The 15,912-nt window shown below is 39.1% G+C and overlaps 1 protein-coding gene across 1 annotated transcript; it reads left to right on the top strand.

Moving 5' to 3' along the window:
* Nucleotides 1–121: 121 nt before the first annotated feature.
* ido1 (indoleamine 2,3-dioxygenase 1) lies at nt 122–5,368 on the top strand. Its single transcript, XM_033972943.2, has 10 exons — nt 122–246; nt 1,980–2,075; nt 2,149–2,268; nt 2,670–2,788; nt 2,875–2,889; nt 2,977–3,076; nt 3,160–3,277; nt 3,364–3,415; nt 4,066–4,214; nt 4,592–5,368. Exons 1-10 carry the CDS (start codon nt 154–156, stop codon nt 4,966–4,968), a joined length of 1,239 nt encoding a protein of 412 aa, XP_033828834.1. The 5' UTR covers nt 122–153; the 3' UTR covers nt 4,969–5,368.
* The last annotated feature ends 10,544 nt before the right edge of the window (nt 5,369–15,912 follow it).

Below are 15,912 nucleotides of genomic sequence, written 5' to 3'. Positions count from 1 at the left end.
AATCCAGTGGCTACATGGTTTGAAAATATAGTATTCATTGTGAACCCAAAGGAATACATTTTTGGGTGAAACACTAGGCATTTGATGACTCCAAAGTCCAAAGTTCAAGGATTGGGAAATATATTAGCAACTAGACACACAATTTGTATAACTATGTCTTTAGCTGACCAAGATTCAACAAAAACCTTTTGCCTGGACTCCTATTATGTTTCAGAAGATCTGGGATTCATTCTGCAGGAGCCTTTGGTATGTCAAATACATGTATTTTATTAACAGTGCTAAAATAATGTTAGCTATTTCACTATCTTTTTGTAGTTTGTAATTTAGGCATACCAGTGATTCTATAGGTTGTATACACATGAAATCACAACATTGTAGAATCCCTACAGTTTAAATTGAGCTGGACAGGTTAGAATGCAATGGTAGAATTTGCAGAATTTGCATTTTAAAGCTACTATATGTAACTTTCTGGAAGTGGCAGGTCACCTGCATGATTATATAAGAAAAGTTAAAACCACACTTCAGAACATGGAACATTCTCCTTGGAGACAGATATGTTTTATGCCATACTGAAACAATATTTCCATGGAAACAAGCAGGAGGCCCTCCTCCAGGGAAAAAAAAGTCAGGTTTATGGAGATGCAAGCACGCTCAGGTTAAGGATGCATTTCTTCTGTGTTTTTTCAGTGCATTAAGAACAACCAGAAACATTCTTTCATTTTAATCTATTTTAGATTTGTTGACCTGGTTTATTCTTAATATCTCTGAGTTTAACATTTCTGTTAGCATGAACAAACACAAGTGAAATTACTTTTACACAGTTGCCTCAGAAAGTGGTGCCATTATCCAACTCCAGAGAAGTGATTGTTAACATGACGTGAAAAATCTTTGAGCCATGAGATTAATGTTTGGGGAGCCAATCCTTAACAAATAATAATAAGGTTCAACATTTGTGGATTTCCATTTTGGATATTTCTTTAAAAAAATGTAAATCTCCCATTATATAGTTACATAGGCCCTTGTCCACCGGCTGAGATTATGACATCATCAAATTCTATGTTTACAAAAATCATTTTGTGTCATGTTTATAACAAACTTTGCATTTCTTCTAATAAGACAAATAGTGTTTAAAAATGTATCTGATATATTTTGGTGGTAGGACTTCTGCTTTTGTCAGAAGTGAGTGATGCGATGTATCTCTTCTCAGCTGTTGTTACCAGGTGTGGCCAGTTTAACAGGTCTGATTTTTATCAGACTGATCTCTCCTGCCCCGTGTGGTGGTCTCTAAGGTGAGTCCCATGTGTGAGTCAAGGTAAACGCTCCCTTGTCACCAGAGGCTATTGAAATCAGAAAGCGGGGCACTTGGACCATTAGCAGAGATAAAGGAGTGTTTACCTTGACTCACACGTGGGACTCAGTTCTCCAGAGACCACCACATGGGGGCAGGTGTGGTCTGTTAGACTGCCAGACCTGTCAAATGGACCAAGCCTGGTAACAACAGCCATAAGAAACACATCACACCAGTCAGCTGACACCTCTCATGAAGGTGGAAATCCTACCAACAAAACATATCAAGTAAATAACTTTTTTTTTTTTTTTAACACTATTTTTCTTATAAGAAAAAAATGTGAATTTTGTCATCAAATTCTGGAATGTGGATGCAACTTATTGACGTCTTGACATAGTAAAAAAAAAAAAGTTAAATGGCTAGATGTATTACGTATTTATTGCTAAAACTGTTGAAAAATGTGCCTCCACTGGTTCAAAAACAGCAATATAATAACAATCAAAACAAAATGAATGAATGAAACCCTTAAGGCTGGGGATAAATCACTTAAAAAGAGAAAGAGAATATATCTTCTATTTATGAATGTTATAAGTAAAAAATCAGTGTTGTTGAACATGTTTTACTTAGTATCTTTGAACACTGAAAGATAATGAAATTTCAAATACATAAAAAACCTTAACATGATTTGCAGACAGAGCTCCCACCGTACTACCTGCCATGGATGGATATTGCCCTCCATCTCCCAGAGCTGGTGCACTCCCGTGAGCTGCGCTCTCGTGTGAACAGGGTAAGTAAGGACAACAAACTCACAAGGACAGTTGACCCTGGTGTGAAAGTTCAGAGCTGTTGCCTTTGTCCAGATGCCACTGCTGAGCAGCCAGTATCTGCAAACACACAGAGAGCTGCGGCTGGCCCACCTGGCTCTAGGCGCTACAACCATGAGCTACGTCTGGCAGGAGGGAGAGGACAACACTGTCAAAGTACCTCTGTTCCGTTGTATTTAATATTATCAGGGCTTATAAAAAGGGTAACATTGTAAAGATAATAGCTGATCGTTTTCAAACTGTTATTTACTGTGATGGCCTCTGAAACAATCTGAAAACTGAAATAGACGACTGTGCAATAAACTAAATAAAAACGGAAAGATCTGACACAGCCACTTTACAATAGATTCTGTGTCGTGTTTGTTGAAACCAGAGGCTACTGTAAGATTTATCTTAACAGCTTTATTCAGTATCTACTGTTCAGGTTACCAATATCCATAGGTAACCTGAGTCAGGACATTTAGCACGCAAACAATATGGCCTCACCTCACAAACCACTTCTCACATATTTGTTGATTGCCTTTTTTCAAAAACAAATGTAGAGGTTTTATTTTTAGGTCCTGCCACGGAACTTGGCTGTCCCATACTGGGAGGTGTCACAGAGATTAGGTCTTCCCCCTATCTTTATACACGCTGATGCAGTCTTGGCAAACTGGAAAAAACGGGATCCAGAAAGGTAAAACCATTCATAACAAAGTATATAAGTTGCCAACAATCTTTGCAGCTATGTGTGCTAATGATATTATGTCCATCTGATTACAGGCCTTTTGACATGGAGTATGTGTGTAAAATCTTTTAAATAACACTTACTAAATAGTAGTTATATCAAGTAAGAACAGTAATAGTTACAATCATGTTATTTAGGAACTTGGATTTGGTGGTCAGACTGCCAGGGGGAGACAGTTTGAGGGGTTTCTTTATGGTCACTCTCTTGGTGGAGCTTGCTGCAATTCCAGCACTTAAGGTATAGTATATTTTGAAGTCCTGGATTTCATGCATTGTAAAAGCAAAAGTGTGGGCTTAAAGAGTGTATGCTTGTGTTTGCAGAGCATTCCTACAGTGTTCAGAGGAGTGAGCTGTGGGCACACTGAGGCTGTGGCTCAAGCTCTGCAGGACATCAGCAAGTCTATACACGACATGACCGAGGCATGCAAACTTATGCATGGTGGGCTTAGTGCTATGACATAAGTATCAGTCATGTACTGTCGTGTGTATTATTGATTTTATTTCCTGAAATATTTGTCTTTACAGTGTATGTCGAGCCTTCTGTTTTCTATGGTGTTATAAGGATCTACTTGTCTGGGTAATGCTATTAACTGCAGCGATGAGATAAGCACTGATGTATGGTTTTCAGACAAAATGGAGTGACATCGGAGTGACAACTCATATGAGAAAAGGCCCAATTGAGGTGGTTTTAACATGTTCATTGGAAAGATATAGAATAAATAAAAGGACACTGGGATTGCGTAAGTCTGGTATTGCTCCATAGAGGTTTGATTTTCTCCAACGCACTCCCCCTGGACTAATCACAGCAGAGGTGTGACAGTTTATAGCTCCAAACTACCAAAGAGCCAAGATGAATTCTAATGTTACTGCACCTAGATTTGTTTTGAACGATGTGGATGTCTTTAAAACCACACCAATGATTAATTTACTTTAAACTATTTGCCCCACCTTGAAATTACATATAAAAACAGTAGTACCAGGCAAACCTTGTCAGCATGGATTACAAGGTGGATGTTATGTAGTTTGCCAAGCCACCAGATGAGATTTATTGATGTAGTGAGATGTACAACAAAAGGATTTAGAAAATCAGCTTATAAGGATGTATTAGCGCCAACCAATGACTCAGTAATCACATCCGAACCCTGAAATCATTGTAACACATTATAAATCATAGTGCGTCTCAAAATGTCTGCTTAATAAAACATGTATTCTATGCTTTCTCAAAAGTTGGAAGGACAATCCCAGCATGCCCAATGGTCTAATCTATGAAGGAGTCCAGCCTGAGCCTCTGGAGTTTTCCGGAGGGAGTGCAGCACAGAGCAGCTTATTACACTGTTTAGATGAACTTTTAGGCATCAAGCATGAAGCCAAAGCTGGTAAGACAGTTCACAATATGTCACGATGAATTAGGGCTGGGCAATTAATCACATTTGAGAGATTCAGTCATGATTAAAAGTAATTTTCTATAGTCAATCCTCTGTTCAAACATTGGAGCAAGAAAGTGGACTATTTTTGTGTTGGCAGTTACTAAAAGTCCATCTTGTTTATGTTCACAAAATAAATAATGAAATCCATTTGTTTTCATTTTATATTTATATGACAAAATAAAATTGAATTGAAAACTGTGAACGATCAATATGTGGAAAGAAATGGTGATTCATTTTGTCATGTTGCCCAGCTCTAAATTGACTTGATTAATTAACAGAATTATTAACATAATATTTTTAACTCAAAATACTATACCTCTATGTAGGAGTCTTTCTCTCCCGTATGAGGGACTACATGCCCCCTGCTCACAAGCAAATGATCCAGGACATCTCTAGGCAGCCATCTTTAAGGAATTTTGTACAAGAACAATGTGATGAAGAGCTAAACCAGGTCTTTCAGCTTTGTGTGACCAAGTTAATTGAGTTTCGAAACTACCATATAAATATTGTGAGTCGCTATATAACGGTACCTGCTGCCCGTGCCCGCCAGCTACGCTATGAGAAGAACACTAAAGAAGAACTGATCCGCAAAGCACCCACGGCCCTGGAGGAGAGGGGCACCGGCGGCTCCAGCATCATGAGTTTTCTTAAGACAGTCCGGGACGAAACTAAACAGGTCTTCCTACCTGTCAACAAGAATTAGGTTACTGTTCAAATGACGTCTTTTGGACAGAGAAGCATCAAGCTGCATCTGGCTTTGTTCAAACCACAACTTAATAGACTTGACAGACAGCCATGACTTAGCCCAAACCATAATTCAAACCATTTCTGTTACTTTCCATTAAGTTTGACCACTAATTTTATCTTCAGGCTCAAATGCAATGAACAAATGATTACAAAATGAGAGAAAATTGCTCACTGTCTACGAAAGGCAAATTCTTAACCTTGAAACGATACAAGTTATAGTCTGTATTATTCATCTTGACTTTAAAGTGCTTTTATACCGTTATATAAGTTGTATAGCACAACCAAAGACCTTCATATTGTGAGGCAAGATGCTAGAAAAAAAGCTATTTTGTCAATGCCTGTCTTCTACCAGTTTGGTCATTGTTCGGGAAGAAACCTAAAGCCCTAAATTGCTTGTTTAGGCTTCATCCCACATATAAGCTGTCCTACAAATATAAAATCTTGATAGTTACAAACCTGATAATTTTATACAATAATTAAGTATTAAATGCAGTACATTTATATAAGATTTAGTAGGGATCTTTTGAAGTCACTTAATAGCTTAGTACTATGGTATGTATCCATCCATCCATTTTCTTCCTCTTATCCGGGGCCGGGTCGCGGGGGCAGCAGTCTAAGCAGGGACTCCCAGACTTCCCTCACCCCAGACACGTCCTCCAGCTCCTCCAGTGGGACCCCAAGGCATTCCCAGGCCAGCCGAGAGACATAGTCCCTCCAGCGTGTTGGTATGTAAAGAGAATAGTTGATCATTTTCTAGTATGTATCTTCACTATTAAAATGAAAACTGTAAATGAATCAAAACTACCATCAACCAAATGTCCTCACAATGAACTACAGACAACCTTGAAATGCGACTCTATTAGAATCATCCTGTAAATCTACTTGATCCATTTTGAAACACAATGTACAAAGAATTGGTGAGGTGCTTATCATCATGGTTACCTCAGCACTCTCTCCACATCTTAAGCCCGCATCCAGCCTCCACTTGCCCCAAAGACTTCCACCTGGGGCAGACATAAAGAATGGATTGTCCTAAGAATGTCTCATGGCGTGTAATATTCTGTTTTCACCGGTGTTCCATTACAATAGCAGGATTGTGAGATCAGATAAAGAGCATGATGTGCAACCACCTTGTGCAACCTTTTAGATATATTCTGTACAACCTGGACTCTATCTATTCTGTGCCACTTTGAGCCTTAAAGCTTTCATTAAAGGTGCACCATGTAACTTTTCTGGTGAAGGGTCCACCACCTGCTTGTCTCGGTGCAGTTGGTATTGCTTTGTCTGTATTGTCCCACAGTATGTCATTAAACTTATGTATCTCCATGGAGACTAGCAGGTGGAACTACTAAACCACATCACATGTCAGATCTGTGGAAAGACGAGTCCGCGCACAGTGAGAATGCATGTTTTCAAGTTGAATAAATGCAAAATAGATGTGTTTAATGTAATACTGTGGAACATCGTCGTCAAAGTAATAATAGTAATCTTCACGGAGACAAGGAGGATGCAGACCTCCCTACAGAAAAGTTACATACTGCCCTTTTAATTTTTCCTGGTTGTATGTATTTTTATGCTTTCCTTTTCCTTCTTAAATAAGATAATTTGTACATTACAGAGTCTGAATAATATAGTGGAGAATGATTTGTATTGGGGTAAAAGGTGAGGAAAACTACACAGAGATTGAGCGTGAAGTGGGCGGTGAAGCGGACAAACAGTGTTTTCACATGTCACAAAGATCTGATTAGAGCTTCCATTCACGGCCAAAGCAAATAATCCTTTTTCCTTATTGCCCAAGTGTGGAGGACTCCCTGACAACTGCAACCAAACAACAGACCATCTCCAAGGATGTCTTCATTGTGTCGCCGAGGCTGACGTTTCACCTCCACTTGGCATACAACCACTTATTTTCGTGGATTTTGTGCGGAGGACTATTATGTGTACCTGCAACGTCTGAAATCAATTTTATATATATTAAAGAGAAAACTGAATAAAAATTTTCTCAACCATAACAGCAGCCATTAGCATAAAGCAGGAGATTGTGTTTATTTTCACCATGTTTTTTAAGAATTCACTCATGACATTTGTGAGTTTCTTTTGGGATTTGGTATTACATTTGGATTTGCACAAACAAGGATTTATCATTTTAAATTATTGCACCTTGCTGACACATTTTCTCAAACTGTCTTGGTTTAAAAAGCACCACAGTAATCAACTTTAAGGTCGTCCTTACACACTTGATTGTCTCATTCATAAAGTTCCCTTACCCCTGGTTTACCCCTTGGCATGAGTCAGTTTTCCTACTTCTATTAATGGGTTTTTGTAGACAATGTTCACAGCTTTTGGGATGTCTGACTCACTTTCCCTGTTGTTACTTTTCTCCCCCTTCCATACCAGCAGGAGATATAACTCTTCTTTGACTAAAACTGATTCTTGGATCACACCCTGAGCGTCTTTGTGCATCACCATTTCGGCCTGTCATGGCAAGTTAACTGCTTTAGAAGTAGTCACTATATGGCAGTTTAATCACTTCCTCCTCCTTTGACTCTGCACAAACTAACTGCCCACAAGAAAAAGCCCTGCCATGTTCGCCATCTTCAAGAGCTGAAATAGGTGTTGGATTTCTCTTCTTGTCAGTGTTGATCAAGGAGAGGTGACGTCAGTGACTTGTCAGGAAAGCAAGCGTCACATTGCAGCCTTTATTGTTCCAGGAAAAAAATACTTTGACATTTTGCCCACAGTGAAATTCATTCACTTCTACCTCAATATACTCAATGTCACAGTTTAGCAGTATATGGATTTTTACACAGTAGAAATGCACTGTATTACCAAAATAATTGCTGTCACTTAAGTCCAACAATTTATAGAAGAGTTGCTAGCCAATGTGGAGCTAGTCTGAACTTTAGTTTTATAGCGATGAATTCTCTCTCACTCTGCACTCTGAATTGCTGAAATGTTTCATTGGAGGCCTTGGCGACACACTTTATTTTGGATGAATAAAGCAACATGACATTCAGATCCACACTGGATTAGCAAAAGCTCACGCGTCACAGTCTTTTGTCTTAAAAGGTTAACACAACTTTGAGCTGTGAATACCGTCATCCATTCACCACTCTTGAGACGCTACAGGTCAGGAGCAAGTGAGACTATTTTACAAATAAGGCAAATATACAAAATTTGACATTATGACTACTTTTATCAGTGTTTTGCATCGTAACCACCTGCTTCATTTCTAGCATTTCCAGCACTGATTTCAACCGTTTGAGCAATAACAGCTCAAAATGAAGACTGAAACTATGGTTACCAACTACCTGCCTCTGTGTAATCTAGAACAAAACTGTGTGTCCTTTTTAGTTATTTTTGTGGTGGCCGTGTTGATTAATTGTAATTCTACATGTTTGTTCCAACATCTCTACTGCCTTAAATAACACTTGTCGTACATTGACTGGATCATATTGCCTTGTCAATGCCCAGTCGCATCTGATCTCAGAAGCTGTTGGGCTAGAGGATTGGGCTTGGTTCGTAATGTACTTTGTTGTTGTGTCCTTAGGCAAGACACTTCACCCACCTTGCCTAATGAGAATGTGGTGTATTAGCAAAGTGACTAATGGATATTATTATTATTAACTTTGAAGATACACCTTAACTTGATATCTAAATACTCCACCCACAAATAAGAGACTGTTATTCATTTCACCTGTAGGATTATGATGCAATATCGTGTACAAGGTTCATATGCAAAAGCTAGAGACAAACAATGCCATTACAAGCCTACATCCATGCACATGCAAACAGATATACCTTGTGCATACGCCCACATTACCTATGCAGGTTTCCTCCCCTGCCACACAGCCATTGTCTTCCTTGTGCTAACTCCGCTGATTGATTTCCTTTTCCCCTTGTGCTGCCGCTAATGTCACTGTCCCATTGGCGCCCACACACTCTGGTAATCAACAGCTTCTCGTCCGGGTTACAAAAATACAGGAAGTTCCCCCTGGGCTCTCTGGCCTGGAAAAGAAATGCCTGTCTACGTAATATGTACACAAATTCAGACAGGAATAGATAGTGTGATGAAATGTTCCAGGTAGACCTTTTCTGCATTATGGTAGTTTAAATGGTATGTCCAACTTCACTGTGTAACTTTACTCTATAGGTTTGCCTGAAATGTTCTACAGCAAGGCATTAAACCAAAAAGGTTTAATTGCTGAAAAATACCTTCAAAAACATGCACTATTACCATAAATGGACTTGCCTCTGAAAAACAATATCATGCATTCTCGTGGCTTGAATTCAGTTTTAATTAAGTTTCGATGCTTTGTGATTTGCTTTGGATTTAGTGTTTCACATTTATGAACTGAAAATGATGTGTACATTTTCAGTTCGTAACCATTGTTACAGGTGTTATAAACTACACCTGTGTTTCCAATGTGGTATTTAGGCGTTAGAGCTCCCTCTGCTGTCGGCAATGTAAATTAACAATTAGAAAAGAAACAAATGCAGATCTTTGGCCACGTAAATGTTAGGCTATTAGAGCTATATGTATGTCGTGAACACAGTTTCACCACAGAACAAATCCAGCTATGGTCTATTGGCTTAAAAACTGTGTAGGAGAAGTCTGGATTTTTCCTTTGATGCAACAATCCAGCCAAAATGCAAACTGATTATTTTGAGTTCTCAGAGAAGACAATTTTGGATGAATGGATTTATGAAACAAGTTTGAATGAAGCAAAATACAACTCGGGTTTGTTTTTTGCATAATATGTGGTCTTTAACAGATCTGACCTGTAACTTGGTGGTGGTTACCTGTTATATGGAAACAAGCTACTGGTGAACCCTAAATAAACTGTATTAAAACCATATCTTTCTCTATTCAATCGTGTGAATGTTGTAAGTAGAAAATGAATATCTCCAATCAATTTCACTTGGACTTTGACTGACCTTTGATTCATTTAAACAGGACCTGAACTATAATGATTTCCAATGCTCTCTTACTTCACATACATGTGACTTGATAGACCTTTAAAAATTCATCCCACTCCTACTCTCTCCTCACTGATTCTGGGTTTGATGCCTGGACCAAATGGCTTCTATTTGTGTAAACTTCTACCTGTGTCTGCTAAGTTTCTCCAGGTACACAGGTTTCCCTACATGCAATGTGTCTGGCCCATAGTGGTGCATAAAGAAAAGTAACACTAAACAGAGTCAAAACTAAAGAAGCAGTGTAGTCAAAATGCATTTAAAACACAATACATTTTGGATTCATACTATTAACCATGTAGACCTCATTTGCTTTTTGTTCCTTCTTTCACTTTCCACTTATAAGTTACCAGTCTTTGCAGAGTTCAGTAGCTCTTTAAACCAATCCAGAAAGACTAGAATATGATCTAAAAATAAAGAGTTACAATAAGTAATCTGTGATATACTGTGTCACAATTGCACACCAATCTACAGTCGGCACAGCTCATTAAGAAAAATGTCAAAGAGTCACTTATGTAAGTCAAAGCTGGGGCTTCCTTTTAGAGTGGAGCTACCAAGGGATGGAATGAAAATCCTGCACTGGTCGTCTAATCCCAGACTTCCCAGTAAAAACATTCCACTTCCTCCCAGGCGAGATCCGGGGCCTGTTCGCATGCAGAGGGTGGAGGGGTGGAGGGGAGGTGGGCCGCTCTGAACAGGGGACAAGCTGGAGACAGATGGGGTCAGGCAGATGGGAGGAGTGGTCAGGTGCAACTTACAAGTCCACAGAGACCACTGACATGATGCAGGGCCTGCACAGGACAGGAAGAGACTCGGAAAGCAAAAGTGGACAGAGAAAGTTCAACCAAGAGGGTTACTGTTGATGTGGTGCTCTTTAAGACACCAGTAAATACTTGATAAACATGATAAGAGGGATTTCTCTGATTGAAGTGAATTAAAGTTAGCTCATTAGTAACATCATTGCATTTGTAGCACAAATAATTGACTGTTCCAGTGAAACCATTGCAAATGTAGCATATCACCCCGACCCAATGATTTGAATTCATCTTGAATCTTTTCTGTGAGTTACAACTAAAATAATTCCACCACTTCTTGATGTTATAAGATGTGATGCATATAGCCTACCTGTGTGTACTAATCTGACGTTTAAACCTGTTTTAATGTAGTATAATGAGCTCACACAGGGATGTTAATATGAAATGGAAAGTTACGGATTTGACTGAGGCTCATCCTGAGGTTAGCCCTTTTCTACCCACACACTATGAGCTTATTGCTCCTCTCTGCTCCCAAGGCACAGTGCTCTAAAAACTCTATTACATTTTGTTCTGCCAGAATGTTTTCTCCCTTAGCCAAAAACAACCAAATTTACATTTAAGACCTTGTACTTACTGACATGTAATTTACTATAATAGGAACATAACAATATGAGGAGAGTGAAATGCAAAACATATAGATACATGCCTGGTTTAAAGTACATGTTTTCTAATCATAACAGCATTATTTTCCACAAAAGTCTTGAAAATGCTGTTTGATTTATGCATGTGTACATACATGTTTCTGCATATTATATTGACAATGAATTCCAAAGTACTCAAGTAGTAGTTACAGTGGTTAAAAATGTGTATACTTAAGGAAATGACTTGGGTAAAAATACCTTCCAAGGCAGTACTTATTTCTGTCTAATTCAATAAAGCTGTTTTAACAAATTCAGGAAGGGATTTGAGCTCTATTTTTACACAGAGCAGCCACCTCAAGACAGTGACCAATAAAGATAATATTATTGGGCCAAGTGCATGTTGCCCCTTCTGCATTAAGTAATTGACCAAGTGGAGTACAAATATAAATAAAATAACCAACAGTACAGCGTGTCCCTAAGGCGCCCCAGGACACAGCACTGCAGAGGCAGATGCACTTTTATTGGGCTGATTATCCTGGAGCAAACTGTCCCGCTGTGAGGGCTGCCTGTGCCTCTGCTCCTCTGTAGCTCTGCTCTAAGTGACTGGCTGTGCTCTGTTTGCTCGGCGCATCCTGTGTCAGTACAGGGACAACTAAAGCATTCATGGCCTGAGTTCATCCCTCCTCCCTCGGTGACATCACTCCTGATGGTCAGGTCACCTGTAAACCATTTTTACAAAGGTACAGTTCAATCAAACTGTGAATGCAAACCAGTCAGTTGACTGAAAAATGGACTGAGTTCACATCATAAAATACAATAGTACGGATAGTACTGATGCCTGAAAACACTCTCAGCATTGATACTTTGGATTCTAGCGCATAAAAGACATGTATTATTGTATGACAGAGTTTGACAGATCTTCCGCATAGAGGTACAGTGCTGCCCTCTACTGTCTTGGCAGATTTCTCGACCAGTTTTGGCCCTGTATTGAAAGCAGTGGAGCATGTATCCTCAGTGAGTGATTTTGGTATTACTTTATACTGCAGCCATAGTTATGAGAATTATGATGAAGATTCATATTATGATTATGATACTGGAGGCTAAAATGCCTGTTGCATGAAGAATGGTACTAAGCATGATGATCTAACTGTGCAATACTTGGTGATTATGAACAAAAATGTGAAAATTGTGTGGGAAACATATAGTTCTGTAGTATACAGTCAGGTGAGGTAAGGTAACTTGCAAGGCTAGCTAGCCCACATAATAACAATAATCGCACAATAATTACATTTAAAACAAGAACAGCAGCCGAGAGCCTGTAAGCTTAAGAAAAATAATCAGCATTTGATCAGCTCCAATGAAAAACAAAGATGTATAACTACAGTGGGTATGGAAAGTATTCAGACCCTTTTAAATGTTTTACTATTTGTTATATTACAACCATTTGCTAAAATCTTTTAAGTTAATTTTTTTCCTCATTAATGTACACACAGCGCCCAATATTGACAGAGAAACATAAATTGTTGAAATTGTTGAAAACAGCCATAATTATTCGGACCCTTTGCTTTGACTCTCATATATAATTAACTCGGGTGCTGTCCATTTCTTCTGATCATTCTTGAGATGGTTCTACACCTTCATTGGAGTCCAGCTGTGTTTGATTATACTGATTAGACTTGATTATGAAGGCCACACACCTGTCTATATAAGACCTTACAACTCAGTGTATGTCAGAGCAAATGAGAATCATGAGGTCAAAGGAACTGCCTGAAGAGCTCAGAGACAGAATTGTGGCAAGGCACAGATCTGGTCAAGGTTACAAAAAAATTCTGCTGCACTTAAGGTTCCTAAGAGCACAGTGGCCTCCATAATCCTTAAATGGACATTTTTTTAAACAACCAGAACCCTTCCTAGAGCTGGCTGTCTGGCCAAACTGAGCAATCGGTGAAGAAGAGCCTTGGTGAGAGAGGTACATAAGAACCCAAAGATCACAGTGGCTGAGCTCCTGAGATGCAATCGGGAAATGGAAGAAAGTTCTAGAAAGTCAACCATCACTGCAGCCCTCCACCAGTTGGGGCTTTATGACAGAGTGGCCTGATGGAAGCCTCTACTCAGTGCAAGACACATGAACGCCCGCATGGAGTTTGCTAAAAAACACCTGAACGACTCCAAGATGGTGAGCAATAAGATTCTCTGGTCTGATAAGACCAAGATAGAACTTTTTGGCTTTAATTCTAAGTGGTATGTGTGGATAAAATCAGGCACTACTCATCACCTGTCCAATACAGTCTCAACAGTGAAGCATGGTGGTGGCAGCATCATGCTGTGGCGGTGTTTTTCAGCTGAAGGGACAGGACGACTGGTTGCAATTGAAGGAATGATGAATGCGGCCAAGTACAGGGATGGACAAAAACCTTCTCCAGAGTGCTCTGGACCTCAAACTGGGCCGAAGGTTCACCTTCCAACAAGACAATGACCCTAAGCCCACAGCTAAAATAACGAACAAGTGACTTCAGGACAACTCTGACTGTTCTTGAATGCCCCAGCCAGAACCCTGACTTAAACCCAATTGAGCATTTCTGGAGAGACCTGAAAATGGCTGTCCACCAAAATTCACCATTCAACCTGACAGAACTGGAGAGGATCTGCAAGGAGGAATGGCAGAGGATCCCCAAATCCAGGTGTGAAAAACTTGTTGCATCATTTCCAAAAAGACTCATGGCTGTATTATCTCAAAAGGTGCTTCTACTAAATACTGAGCAAAGGATCTGAACACTTATGGCCATGTGATATTTCAGGTTTTCTTTTTTAATAATTCGGCAAAAATGTCAACATTTTTATGTCTCTGTCAACATGAGGTGCTGTGTGTGCATTAATAAAGAAAAAAATTAACTTAGATGATTTTAGCAAATGGCTGCAATATAACAAAGAGTGAAAAATTTAAGCCAGTCTGAACACTTTCTGTACCCACTGTAAATGAAATATTGCTTTTTTTTTTCTTTTTTTTTTTTTAAACAATCAATTGTTCATCATTTCTGTCATTGTACCTCTGCCACACTGAGAAAGCCATTTGTGAGACAATAGCGTCAGACCTTAAGGAGTCATTTCAGGTATATACTGTTAAAGCAAGTACAAGCAAGTCCACAGTAACAAAAAGTACTTTGATATGACGTACTGCATATTTTTTATGTGATGGCACTCCACCCTCATTCTCAAAGATAACAATGATACCAATCGTCGCCTTTTAAGATCATGTCAGTCCATCATAGCGGGTTAAAATGCCTGCTAACATCCACCAAGAATGTATAGGGGCTCTAAAAACCCAGACCTATAAGTTGATCTACACAATAAAAACGCTTTTGTGCCCAACAACTGGAGGGTAGAGGTTTTGGTGCTTTCTGCCCCTGAATAGAAAATGGAGACACTGAATCTCGTCAAGAGCAAGATAGAAGGCTATTAAAGCTCTCCGGGGAAAATAATGCAAAGTAAAGAGTCTGTGACGCTAAGGGGGAGCGCTGGTGGGAACGTCTGTCAGCGAGCCACAGCCGGGTCACATTAACAACCAGTTTTCCCACAATCTGGCCTTTATTACGGGGGCTAATAGCATGCCCTGAATCAGGTAGATCTGAACTGCCCCATAGAGAGAATGGCGAACACAGGCTAATTCATCCAGCGTGTCTTAAAATATCTTCCATGTACAACCAGACTATGGCAAACATCGTATACCTGGTGTGATGGCCAGGACAACCAGTGTAATGACACATTTTGAGGCTGGGTAGTGTAAAAGACTATTGATACTGGAATGTATAGAACAATTTAATGGTTTTTTTTAAATAATATTTTGTTCGGTTAAAACACATAAACAGGGCTTTGAATATTAATTTCCTGAATGTAAACATGACAAATGTGTAATCAGTGCCATTTAACACAAAAATAGTCAAATTTATTCCTTCAAAATCTAAAAAAGACCCAAGCATATTATTAACGATTAGCAATGACTGATCTTAATCTCAATAAAAAAATGTGTCAGCCCTATAATGAAGTAATTACAACAGTGTAGTTTATTATCATTACTTGGGTATTATTACTGTGAGTATTTTTTACAGCCCTTTCACATTTGTCTGTCATATTTCCTTTTGATTGCTAAATATCTTCTTATTATCGTTATCAGGATAGTCAAAGTTAATATTGCCCACCCCAGTACAGTTGGTAATATAGTCCAAGTCCGGTTTTGGTTGAGAGTAGGATCTGTGACTCAGTATAATCAGGTGCCAGAGGAAAGCACCGCTCCCACAGCCGCTACACTTTATTCACGTTGAGTCACAAAGAAGGAAAATAGTCTGCAAGGAAGGATATTGAAATGGCCAAATCAGTCATTCTGAGTTTGACAGCAGTTGATATTGTTGACTTTTAAACTAATGAACAGTATTTGTCTTAAGAAAATGTACAAAAATATTTTAAGCAGAGAACAGACCTCCACAATGGCATTGGTCCAAACTCACATTGCTAAAGATATAATACTTTGCC

Source organism: Periophthalmus magnuspinnatus, chromosome 9, assembly GCF_009829125.3.
Source record: "Periophthalmus magnuspinnatus isolate fPerMag1 chromosome 9, fPerMag1.2.pri, whole genome shotgun sequence".
Classification (NCBI taxonomy): domain Eukaryota; kingdom Metazoa; phylum Chordata; class Actinopteri; order Gobiiformes; family Gobiidae; genus Periophthalmus; species Periophthalmus magnuspinnatus.
The sequence above is the reverse complement of the archived record's forward strand: the minus strand, read 5'-3'. Positions and strand labels throughout refer to the sequence as shown.